This window comes from Pelophylax lessonae (assembly GCF_965119305.1).
Source record: "Pelophylax lessonae genome assembly, chromosome: 3".
In the NCBI taxonomy this organism is placed as follows: domain Eukaryota; kingdom Metazoa; phylum Chordata; class Amphibia; order Anura; family Ranidae; genus Pelophylax; species Pelophylax lessonae.
In genome coordinates, this window is record NC_138770.1 from 245,640,492 (window position 1) to 245,653,781 (window position 13,290).

General features: G+C 42.3%; 1 protein-coding gene across 1 annotated transcript in view; it reads left to right on the forward strand.

Moving 5' to 3' along the window:
- LEKR1 (leucine, glutamate and lysine rich 1) overlaps positions 1-13,290 on the forward strand; it is a 285,005-nt gene that overhangs the window by 27,066 nt on the left and 244,649 nt on the right. Inside the window, exon 3 of the mRNA XM_082251303.1 lies at positions 4,818-5,032. Coding sequence (XP_082107429.1) covers positions 4,818-5,032 — 215 coding nt within the window. The remainder of the gene's footprint in view (positions 1-4,817; positions 5,033-13,290) is intronic.

Consider the following 13,290-nt stretch of genomic DNA (forward strand, 5'->3'; position numbering starts at 1 on the left):
CGGGAACAACGACCACCGCCTAGGGTAGTTGCCCAGCAACCCTATCACCGACCAGCAGTCACCGAACCAGCACACCCACGTTCAGGAAGAGATAACAGTGAGTACCCCAGGTACCAACCACGAGCCCATACCCGGTGCCATCTCTGTAACCAAATGGGGCACATACAGAAAGACTGTCCCCGAAATCGGCCTCGTCAGCCCTGGCCGAATCAGGGCTACACACCAGCACCTCGAGCCGTGGTACACTGTTACCAAGCAGCCCCTGCATTACAACCCTCCACAGCAATCCAAATGGAGGAACCCCTGGGCACCCTACACGAGGTTAACCCCATCCAAGCGGCATCGGACAATCGACAAATCCACCGACAAGCTGTTCACCTGGAGGGGAGACAACTAGAAGGGTTACGTGACTCTGGGGCTACCATCACGTTGGTCCGGAATCACCTTATTGCATCCAGACAACTCACTGGGGATTCTGTAGCTGTGCGAGTAGCTAGGGGAGCCATTTTCAAAGTTCCCACTGCGAAAGTACCCCTGAATTGTGGAGCTGGGTCAGGGAATGTGGAGGTGGGCATGATGCAGGATTTACCCGCAGACGTTATTTTGGGCAACGACCTGGGGGAGCTGACTTCAGCTTTTGTTCCCCAATCTACCATCCACAAAGCTTATTCGGTTGTTACCCAGCAGCAGGCTCGCACCACAGGACCACTGCTACCACAGACGGGGCGAAACTCCTCCAAACACCAGACACCCAGATTCTCGTCACGCAGTGGGGTACAGTGCCACAGGTGCAAGCAGTTTGGGCACTATCGATGAGACTGTACCCAGAGCAGGAACCAAGCTGCGTGGATCCGACCAGGGTCACCCCCTTCAGCACGGACAACTTTCCCCTACTATCCCACAGAGGTTTCCCCAGTCGTACCCAGGTTCAAACACACCGAGGAGCAATGGGGTACCCTTCATGAAGCTAACCCGGTGCAAGCCGCTACAGAGAATCAACAGCATCATCTACAATCGGTCCAGTTAAATGCAATGCCCGCTCAAGGTCTAGACACGGGAGCCACTCTCACCTTGGTCAAGCGACACCTGGTTCCAGATGCTGCCCGAACCGGAGGCTCAGCAGTGGTACGGATGGCAGGGGGAGCAGTACACCGACTACCCACTGCGAGGGTCCATTTGAATTGGGGTGCCGGGTCAAGTCTGATTGATGTGGGGTTGATACGGGAGCTCCCCACCGACATCTTACTGGGGAACGATCTAGGCCAGTTGCCCTCAGCGATCCTGCCAGTCCAGATCCCCGGCCAATATCCCGGAGACCTAATGGCCTTCTGAGGTCCAGACGCTTCAATGTTTGGATTAAGAACAGTACTGAGCCCGGTTGTTGCACTGGAGTTTGGCGTTACAACCTTATGACTTTACTAGTCACTACCGCCCCGGAAAACAGAATGGCCATGCTGACGGGTTATCGCGACAAACTGAACTGGAAAAAGGATCTGTGAGCGCTCCTCCGGACATCCCCAAGCCGATCCGTTGGGATCAGACTGTGTATGCCGGCTTGGTTCTGGGGGAGCATTGTGGCAAGCATCGCCACTTACAGAGTATTCTGTCAGGAATAATTGTCCAACTGTATTATCTGTGTATTGTATGTGTAAACGTAACCCGTGCAGCACCTGTAGGATTTTGTATTGTTAGCTGCTGGCTCATGAATGTGTATTGGAAACCACTGCTGCCCCTCTGTGGAGACCCCGTATAAGTATCGTGTTTAAAATGAAAGTCCTGTGAATAAAAGAGTTAGTTGACCTTCAAGCCATGTGCCGTCTGGTTATTGGAGGGTTTGGAATATTATACGCTACCAGGATTATTGTTTGCTGTGTCTGACTACCAGTGGAGATATCGTGGATCATACTGCTACTCCGCTACAAGGTGCCATGTTGAACTTCCAGTGACCAGTATGTGACCAGTATGAGAGAGAGAGCAATAACACCAAATTTAACACACCTGCTCACTATTTACACCTGAGACCTTGTGACACTAACGAATCACATGACACCGGGAGGGAAAATGGCTAATTGAGCTCAGTCTGGACATTTCCACTTAGGGGTGTACTCACTTTTGTTGCCAGTGGTTTAGACATTAATGGCTGTGTGTTGAGTTATTTTGAGGGGACAGCAAATTTACACTGTTATACAAGCTGTACACTCACTACTTTACATTGTAGCAAAGTGTAATTTCTTCAGTGTTGTCACATGAAAAGATATAATAAAATATTTACAAAAATGTGAGGGGTGTACTCACTTTTGTGAGATACTGTACATAAATATAGCAGGAGGACATGTATACTGTCTTGGGGGGGGGGGGGGGTCTGATTGAGGTAGAAGGAAGTCCATAATCTTCTTTCTTCACCCCCCCCCGACCCCCCCCAGTTCTCCTGGGATTCTGTCTTCTCTCCCCGATTCTCCACCTGTGGGCTGCAGAATCTGGGATTGTGTATTCTGGCACAGATCGCCAGTGAAGTGCAGAGATCGCAGCTTCAAAAACTGGCCATTTCTGTGTCAGTCAATGACAGATTCTCTGTGTCTGGAGATGATCAGCGGAGAACAAGTTCTCCCCCGATCATCTCTGTTTCGTAACCTAATAATGATCATCAGGATTACTGCTCATCTTGATCAAGATCTCACAAGAGATGGTTTCCGTTTAAAGAAGATTTCTCTCAGCTGTAGCCTATATAAACAGGCAAGGCAGTACAAGAAGCAAGAGTCTTCAAAATCTGGCAGAGGAAATTTTAAGTTGGGCAGAAGTCAATTTGGCATCTTTGTCCTCAGGCCATCTCAAGGGTTTGTTAAACCTAGTAGTCGATTTCCTGATCAGGCACCATGTTAGAGAAGATGAATGGTACTTAAATCAAGAAGTCTTTCATGACTTAGGTTAGGATTGGGGTGTACCACAAATAGATCTGTTTGTGAACCAGAAGTATGCCACAACCTGCTATTTTTTTACCTGAACAGAGAAGACGGAGCAATAGGGATGGTCTTGCTCAAAAATGGGACTTCCAACTGTGTTACCATTTCCCCCCCTTTTAGTCAATTCCACAAGTCCTGAGGAAGATTCAAGCAGAGTTAGTGGCAGTCATTTTTGTGGCTCCATTCTGGCCAAAAAAGGCTGTGGTTTTCATCTCTCCTCTGTTAGAGGTCAAACCGTATTGGACGAATCAGGAAGGACTTGCTGCTACAAAGACCCTTGTGTCATCCATAGGTGGAAAGTCTATGCCTCTGAAGGCAGAAAGGTTTCTCCCAACGCTTAGTAGACACTCTTCTGTCAAGCCGTAAAGAGGTTACAAGGGCTATATATGGCAAAGTTTGGAAAAGGTACAGCTCTTGGTACCTGTCCAATTAAAGGCGTTTGGAAGAATTTACCTAAATCCTGGATATTCTTCAACAAGGAGCAGACAAAAAGCTAGCAATCTGCACTCCAATTTAAAGTCTTTTGTAGATGGGTGTGTTTCCTGCATGAGGAGGAGGAGCTATGTTCTCTCATGTGCTGTCCTGAAAGAACTAGAAAACAAGTCAACTGTGTAGAACCTGTTCATTAGGGTTGAACTGCATATAATTTTAAAGGGATGCATGCCTGAAACTGAGAGTAAAAATTAACTTATGGGACACCCTAATATATACTGTATGTCACTGATTCTTCAAATGTAACAAGAAACACAACGAGAAAACTGCTGAACTTTTTAAGAAAAGACCGCACAGTGTTAACATTAATTTTAGCTTTTGGATCAGTGTATTGGATTATATATTCTAGAACGGACAGTTCAGTAGAAGTGTACTTATTTGAAAAAGTGGCAGCGCACGAACACTGTGTTCCTCTAATGATAACCTCTCATAACAGCTCATGTTGTCCCCTATTTTCAATAAAGTCAACAATGGTTTTCATGTTTAATCCCGTGGCATTCATCTTTGCGTTTTCGGATAAGTAGATCATATATCCATCGTTCCCGGGTACATTTTGTATTTTCCATTAACAAAAGGCAAGTAAATAACAAAAATAGTTTGGCCGTAAATGCAGGTTCATCCCAGGGACCAGAGGCATTTTATAATGTCTCCATAACCAAAGACTGGAACAAACAGCTTCACAACAAAAAACCTCTTATGTTACAGAACTTTCTCTAATGGAAAAGTTTCTCTTCTGGTTTTGTTGTAAAATAAAGGTAGACCTAAAGTGACGCGATACACAGTGAACCTGACTGAATGATGTTTTGTTCATCTGAGCTACTTCAGTATGGATGATCTTAGCTTATTGTAATTACTAAATATTGTTGGCTTGCGTGCATCTTCGTCTGTTATTTTATCCACTACTTTATCTACAATTCTTCTAATAGTGATTCAATCTTTGGAGGATTCATAAATTTGGTTGCCCACCTCCCCTTCCCCACAGCTCTAAAGAAACCAAAATTCATTCATCCACCATCATTCTTCATTCTTTGGCCTTACCCAAAATTATTAGTTTGTACTACTAGACTATTGCAAAGCAAGTCTAAAATATGGTTGTTTAGTGAAATGAAACACAAGCATATTCAATAAGACAGAGCATGCAGTACTCATAGCAACTTTCTAGAATCTAACTAATACTAGCATGGCTTCAGTATGGTGAAATCTGATTGGTTACAAATACTGTAATATGCACTTTGTGCTTTATTCCTTCCATTGTTTATTTAATATGCTGGAAAGTATATAATTACCTCGACAGTTTACCTCTACAGATTTTCCCTGCTGACAACTGGGGTGTTTTGACTATTCATTTCTTTCTCTGTCACCCAGATGCCCCGGGATGAGACTGTCTGCAAATACTGTGGTGTCAGTTATCTTATACTGCATGAGTTCAAGCTTTTGGAAGACAAAGTGAAGGCCTTGGAAAAAGAACTGCAGTTCTATCAGACAAGTGTGGAGCGCGAGAAACGCCTTCAAGAAGAACTTCATTCTCTCAGCCAAGAGCATGAACAAAGCAAGGCTGACAGCAAGTCCAAAACCCAAAGGTCAGAACACGCTCTTCATTTTTATTTTTTAATTTGAACACACTCATTATTGTAGTTCAAAGCAAAAATGTGGAAAAATATAATTTCCGTAGCCTGCCAAGAGCAAACTGTCAATTGGAGCTTACAGCTGAATACATGCAAGTTTGTTAATTAAATCTTTTTACCACCCATCCCTTCCAGGCTAATATATAGTAGTCACAAAGTCTCAATCTAGCAAAAGCTATTGTGCTGTGCTTCTCTGTGTGAGAAAAGGTCACTGGATCTTCTATGGCACAATGCCGAACACATGGCAAAGGGAATTAAACACTAGTTCAATATTGCTTTATTGACGAATATTTAGTGTTGTGTGAATAATGTATTAATGGATATACTGAATTCAGCCACCATGTGCAATTGTACTTCACCATTTATAATCCTGTTTTCCGAAAGATACTTCATTGGAAATTGATTTGAAGTAATTTAGAGTGACATGTTGATGCATTTCAAAATTCATACAAATACATGCAGTCAAAGTGGATTGTTTTCATTAAGTGTCTGACTTATGGAAGCAGTTGATTTGATTTTTCTAGTTGCTATGCATTTCTTCACTTGATCCTGTCTCTGGATACTTGAGATACGGGAGCTTAATCACTGTTGCACCTCTGGGCACCCTTTAAAATTTCTCACTATCCCTTGGTTTCGCCACAGATAGGCTTAAGACTGAGGAAATGAGTGTCACTTGCTTGGTGGAGTGTCACTTGCACTCCATGCACTCTTTTACAATCATTTCTACAGTACCTATTATATACATAGCTTTATTCCATAATCATTTGCTGATAAGAAAGTAGTGCTGCACTAGTATATTTATGAAGTTATAGGGTCTACATCATCAGAGTCTCCCACAGCTCTATTTTGTAAGGAAATGTTCCATCTTCCTGTCATTAGAAGCCTCCACAGCAACTCAGGGCTTTGTGGCTCAATTCACACAATTCCCTGCAGAAACGGACTGCAGAGGCTCTAAGTACACTCCAGCGCAATCCCTTTCAAGCCTACTGTATCTCTGACCTTCCCAGAGCAAGAATTGTGATTATCTCTGAAACAGTATGTACTACCCTACTTTTGGAGGATCAGTCTGCTATCTTCAGCCTTGGGTCTTCAGAGCACATATACCTGAAAAGACCTTACCATTACACTTGCTATTTGAGGTGTTCCTCTGTGTAAACTGGAAGCACCTTGAATGGTTGTGAGTGCGCCACCTTGAAGCATGTTCAAACTGTTTCTGTTTGAAAGGGGAAATTGGTAAACAATGGTCTATTCCCATGGTGGATCTACCAGTGATCCACATTAATGGGGAAACTCCTAGAGAGGTAGAAGGCGGGCTTACATTTAAGGATTATACTTACAGGCAGTTGGAATTCCTCTTTAAATTCCAGCTTGATCTGGCTGGTTGTGTCCTCCACCCTGCGTTGGCAGTAACATTGGTCTATCAAACTGCAGCAGTATGGGCTGAATCCCTTCAATCTCTCCACTGGCCAGGTAGACCCTATTTTAATTGTATGGAACAGAGGTAGGGAGCCTTATAATATAGTTGGGATGACTTGTTACAAGCATCTGAACTTATGTCCTGCATGGGTGTCCTGACTCATATGGTCATCGGGGGTTGTTGTTTCTTTGGTCCTGCACCTAACAGTGCCATCAGAAATGTCATGGGAGGCCAGAGAGTGTGCCTTCCTCAATGTGGGAGGTCTGGGTAGTCCCAAACCTCTCTTTTATCTATTTCTGCAGTAGTTGCCCCCAGGTTCCCAGAGCCTGACCCTCAGACAGCCCATAGGGCTCAATGTCAGAGAGCAGCTAAGCCTTTAGAAGATAAAACTTCTGCATGATGGTGCACTACTTATTCTACAAAATAGGGGGCTGGCTTTGAACCCTGGCAAGTCCTTGGTTAGTTTGCCTCTCTAGCATTCATATACAGAGGGCATTCCTTTAGGCTCACAGAATAATCTCTTGCCTTCTGCGCCCCTGTCAATTACTCCTTTTTATTCTCCATTAGGTACTGAACAGATTAATACATCTTCCCTTGTCTCCTTAGGTTCTTCCAACCTTTGGACCCCTTGCTCCATTCCTTGTGTCACATCAGTGTGTGCAGGTGTGCCACATCTGGCTATTATTTTTTCCCCCAGAAAAATCCCCTGACCTTGGAGCATATAAAGCCTTTAATAGTACGTGGGATTTATCTGTGGAATTCCCGGACACCTTGGGTATTAGAGAGGATGATCCTTATCTTAACTCCAGATTTGGTAAGATCTCTCCTTCATCCTTGCCTGCTCTTTCAGGGGTGCTTTCCATACATTCTATCCCTTCAGTGACATTGACTTCATGGGATTGGATACTTGAATTCTCCAGGGGTTTCTAGAGAGACTTGACATCTCTTTGTGTTGTGGTGAATTTGCCAATTATGGGTTTCATAAGTAAGTCTCACTTTGTTGTCAGGACATGCAACCTGTTTATTATTTATGGAGCTCTCAACACTTTAACTCTGGAGGGTAAGGTGGGCAAAGTCCTTGGGCCCTTCCTTGTAGACCAGCTGGTCTTAATCACTTGGAACTGTCTGATTCTAGGTCCTATCTTGGGATCTGTTCTTATAGCGGTTTTCCCCTTTTTTTCTGTTGATCACATCATGTTGTAGTCTTCTGTTCATTTGCTGGAATTTCATCTGTTTTAGTGGGGTTTTGGTTGATTTACTGTATCTTCTCATTTGTTCAGGCTCAGTGCCCTTTCCACTTGGAGTCATTCCATCAGGTCATACCCTTCTTAGGTCTTGAGCATGTTTATTCTCCATATCCTCCCTCTGGTTGTGTTGGTGGGTTCCACTATTGGCTGGGCCTAATCTGCTTTAGATTCAGGGTTTAGTCCTTCTGGCAGCTCCTGGGCTGAAGGCAGTCCCAAGTTCTCTACTCGGGCTTGTTAGCAATTGTTTCTGTGTTACCTATTCCTCAGCTGAATTGCTTATGGACGTCTTAACACTATCTTAATTTCTGTGTTCCTTAATTGACAAGAAAGAAAATATTATTTTTCTATTCAAGATACAATCTTTTTCTTGTTGTCCATTGAAGGACACAGGCCACACTCCTCTGTGTTTCTATTCATGCTGTTTGTACTACTTGCTACAAACTGGGGCGTTAAGGTTAGAGGAGGGGTTGTCCTGGGACTGGCCTACAATTCTTTTTGTGCTGCAGTGTCCAATCTTCTTTTAGGCAGCAGTACTGTATACCTTGACAGTATCTCAATTCTTGTACCCCTCAATGGATTCCAAAAAAAACTACAAATATTTTTGTAACTAAGAATACACATAGTTCCAAACGTTCAGTTTACCCAGAATGCTTGAATCATTGGCTTTTCCGGTAAGGAGTTTATGTGTACATTATTATGCGATAACAGGGGGCAAGCCTTGCTGCCATTAAGTAGTAAGGCTGCTAGCACATTTTTGCTACTTTAGGGCCAGAATAATCACTTAAGCTGCTCATTGCCCATTCGTTTTAATGGATATGCAGAACAGACTGTAGCAGAGCATATTGGGCATCTCCATGGAAGGAAATTACTTGGTTTGCAATTCGAAGGTCAGTTTAGTAATGTTTACCATTTTCAATATAAGGATTAATACCGAACCACACTGAAGTTCAATAACAGACAATTTGTAGCATTATGGAAAAGTGCCTTTTTGTTTTTAAGCAAAGACAGTTTCCTTTGGTTACATTACAACTTTGTAATTGTACTGTAGCTACTCATCAGTCAGTTGAAGTAGAACTAAATCTACGTATAACGTATAAAAAATTACAGATTACTGCTTTTTTAACTTGTCTTGCCGAAATTTCTTTTCTAAAAACTGACCTCCACACATATTCATCCTGCCACTTCCAGTTATGTGCATCCGCACTATAGACGCAGGTGCGTGTTTCCTCTGTGTGATTTGTCTAATCAGTTGGAACAACATTTTCCATCATGCCATGTCTTGGCATGCGGCCAAAAGAAGAGATGGGAGGCACTGACGTTTAAGCCCTTGATTGGGAGGCTGCTGGGTTGCAGAAGGCTGTTGAGTAGTGCATCTACGCAGGTGTATAAACAATTCTACTATTATTCTACCTAATATAGCATATTCTAAGATCAATTTACTTAGGCAGCTCTTTAGCTCTTCATAATATGAGCGGCTTCTCTTCCTTGGTTTTCTGGCCTGTGCATGGATATATATTAAATGCACCTATCTTTGTGTTCTCCACCTTTCCTATTCTCTCTCCACAACCCCATGCAAGCTATGAGAGAAACCTAGCAAACACATACATCATGAAGAGAATAAAAATACCAAAAAAAGTTTTATATCAAAGCAATCAATTTCATAATGTTGAGGGACAGCAGGAAATGTGTAATGCCTCGTACACACGCAACGATTATCGGCCGACCGATCGGCCGTCTTTTGTCCAGTGTTGTTGTGTTGGTTGAAATGTGTTCTAGACTGCACACAAATTTTCTCGGCCAACAAAAACCAACTTCAGAAGTGATGTCATGTGCTGGTTTACTTTCCGTGTGTTTTTTCTTCTCTGAGCATGCCCAGTCTTGCTCATCAGATTTTTGTCTGCCGAAATCTGTACCGACTGACGGAAAATCGGCCGTTCTGTTGATGGCCAACAAAAATTTTATAGCCTGCACACCAGATTTTTTTCGGCCGAAAAGTCAGAGTCGGTTGTCGAAAGCATCATACTAACAAGCCGAAAATCGGCCGATCGGACGTTGGCCAAAAATTCACGGCCAGCTAACAATGCGTGTGTACGGGGCATTAGGGAAGACTGAGGGATGATAATGTTGTAAATAGGCTACTCATCATGCAGAAGAGCCCGGGCCTTGACACTCTGTCAGAGTGCCTGAGGGTTTAAAGGAAATTATTTCTTACCTGTCCCTTCTGTACACTTATACTTCCTTCACATGGATGGAGATACTTATATGCTTAGTTATGTGGCTTGAACCTAATTGCTTTTGTGAGGTGCAAAAAAGATTTAGTTGTTTTCTGGACTGAAGATGAATGCAATAAAAATGCTTGTCTTTTGGTAAGTATTTATACACACATCCACTAAAATTTCAAATCTGATATATTTCTATTTGTGAATGAACGTGGTTGTAATTTTAAAACTGCAATGCTTTGGTTTTGTTACTGTTAAATCCATAAACCTTAGGCAATGATATATACTTGCCAGAATAAATTGATCACCTCTATACATTGCTCAGTGGTAGTTTGGATTTGTGGCTATCACAGGCTTGCAGCAAATCCCTGGGATTTGTGAAGTTTGTGAACCACAAACCTTTGGCTGAAAACTTTGCAGGTTCACCAGCAGAAATGAAGAACAACCTATAATGCTTTGGATTGATGACAATTCTGTGTAGGGAAAGATACAGTTTTTTTTTTTAATGTGTTTAAATTTTACTTAGGCATTGGTATATGTTCCCCATGGCAATAGCCAGTTTTCCATGCCTTTTGAAACTTGCAGTGCGACTCTATGCTATGACAGAGATCTCCCCGCTGGTTGCAGTGAAGGGAGCTGACATCAGTGCACCATTCAGAGGTGTAAAAGCATTCTAAAAGAGAAAAAAGGTGCCGCTCACCAAGTTAGTGCATTCGTTTGTCGATGAACGTGGCCTCTGGGACCAAGCCCCAGTGAGCAGGCCGAAACATCTCAGGGGGATGTGGCTGGCGCGGCACTGGTTAATGCCTAGTACACACCAAGAGTTGTTTTTTGGGGTTGAATGAAAAAAAAAACCTGACAGCTCCAGTAGGAGCTGCTGTACTAACAGTCCAATGTTAGTACAGCGATCTCCTCTGCTGAGCTGTTGTGTTCTGACAGGGGGACAACTCTGCCGCCAGAACACTCTGGTCAGCGCTTTCCGCCATCGGCTGAGAGTGCTGATCAGGAGCCACTTGGCTGCTGGTTTTTCATCATGCACGGCTGGCAGAAGACTGGCTACTATACACATGGGCCAATTGTTTTTTTTTTTTATTGAACTGACCAATATCGCCAGACATTTGGCCGTGTGTACTAGGCTTTAGGTCACATTAATCTACATACTAATGCAGAGGGTTGGTGAGTGGTGCCTTTTTTCTCTTTGATAATGTCCATGCCTTTTGTTTGACAGTAGCTTGCTTAGTAGTTTTACAAATGGCCAGAATTGATTAACATGATTATCCCCCCAATGAACTCAATGGAGTCCACTGCAAAGTTTGTAAACTGTGAGCAAGTTTTGCAAAACTGTGTGAAAACCAAATCCAGACAGATTCCCTCATCCCTGTTGCTCAGTTGTATAATGAAAGTCTTCTTTATGTTGGAATACAATTAATTAGACACATTAAATATGAATTAGTGCCCGAGAGTGCATGCCATGTTGGGTTAGAATAATTACAGGGGTTATTGCAGTTGCTGATAAGCTAACACTATCTACTGAATGATCTTGGCATTTTCAAAACAGTTTATACTTTTTTGATATCTTCCACAGCAGCGAGCCATATTAGGGTATAATAAAACAATGCCATGATTCCTGAACACTAGAGAGGAGGTTGGGGTTCACTGCTATTATAATACTATAGGTTTGTAGCAAATCCTGCAGTATTTAGATTCACCATCTTGGCAATTTTTTTGTGCAGATTCATCCACAATAAGTTATTTAAACTCTAACACAATGTGTGGCCTTTCGTCTATAGCCAGCAGGTTTAGAGGGACCAAAAAATGAAATTTTAGGTAAGCCGGCCCCCTTGCTTTAAAATGAGGGGGGGGGTGGGACATAAAGCAGCCATAGTGCCAAAGTGTTGGTAGCTGCTGTAAATAAAAGGGAAAGCTGACAAACTGCATAGGGAGAGAAAAGGGTCAGTTAGCAAACTGAATGTTAATTCTGATTGCTAGCTCTTTTTGCAATTAACCTATATGTTGCTTTTTGTTTTATTTTGTTTTTATTATTGGGGGCTTTTTGTCTTTGATTTGAGGTGATTACTTTCAGGTGCTGCAAGGCTTCCAATCTTGAAGTTATAAAAGTTTGAAGTTTAAAATGATATCTAAAGTCAAAACCTTTTTTTATTTTCAATAGAGTAGGGGGTGTTTACTAACTGTGTCTAACTAGGGAGCTTTCCATTTACTTCTTGAAGAAATAGCTAAAATGACAATGAAAGGAGAAGTTATCATTATGGGAGATTTCAATCTTCCAGATATAAACTGGAAAACCAAAATAGCAAGTTCTACCAGGAGTACAGATATTCTAAATTCCCTACTGGGGTTGTCTCTGCAACAAGTGGTTGAGGAGCCAACCCGGAGGGAGGCCATTTTGGATCTGGTATTCACAAATGGGGATTCGGTATATGATGTCATTGTAGGCGAAACCTTGGGATCCAGTGATCACCAGTCAGTGTGGTTTAATATAAGAACTGTGAAAGAGTCACACCACACAAAAACAAAAGTTTTAGATTTTAGAAAAACAGACTTTTCAAAAATGAAATTAGTCATAAATGAGTCCTTATCAGACTGGTACGGATTACATGGAGTCCAGGAGAAATGGGACTACTTAAAAGGTGCATTATTGAAGGCAACAGAAAATTGCATTAGACTTGTCAGTAAAAGCAAAAAAAGGAAGAGACCACTGTGGTACTCAGCAGAAGTGGCCCAAATCATTAAAAATAAAAAGCTAGCATTTTGTAATTATAAAAAAACCCAGAGCAATGAAGATAAGGAAATCTACAAGATTAGGCAGAAAGAGGCCAAGCAAGTTATAAGAACTTCTAAAGCGCAGGCAGAAGAAAAACTAGCTCAGTCTATGAAAAAGGGGGATAAGACATTCTTCAGATATATAAATGAAAAAAGGAAATTAAAACAAGGAATAACTAAATTAAAAACAAAGGACGGAAGGTATGTAGAAGAGAATAAAGGGCTAGCCGACTGCCTTAATGAATACTTCTGTTCAGTTTTTACAGAAGAAAAAGGAGAAGGACCTCCACTTGAAAGGATGACTAATGAATGGTTTGATGCATGTGTCTTTACAGAGGAAGACGTTCAAAGATTGCTGTCTAAAGTGAAGACAAATAAGTCACAGGGTCCTGATGAGATACACCCAAAATTATTAAAAGAGCTTAGTGGTGAGCTGGCAAAACCATTAACAGATTTATTTAACCAATCATTAGTAACAGGAGTCGTCCCGGAAGATTGGAAATTGGCAAATGTCGTGCCCATTCACAAGAAAGGTAGTAGGGAGGAATC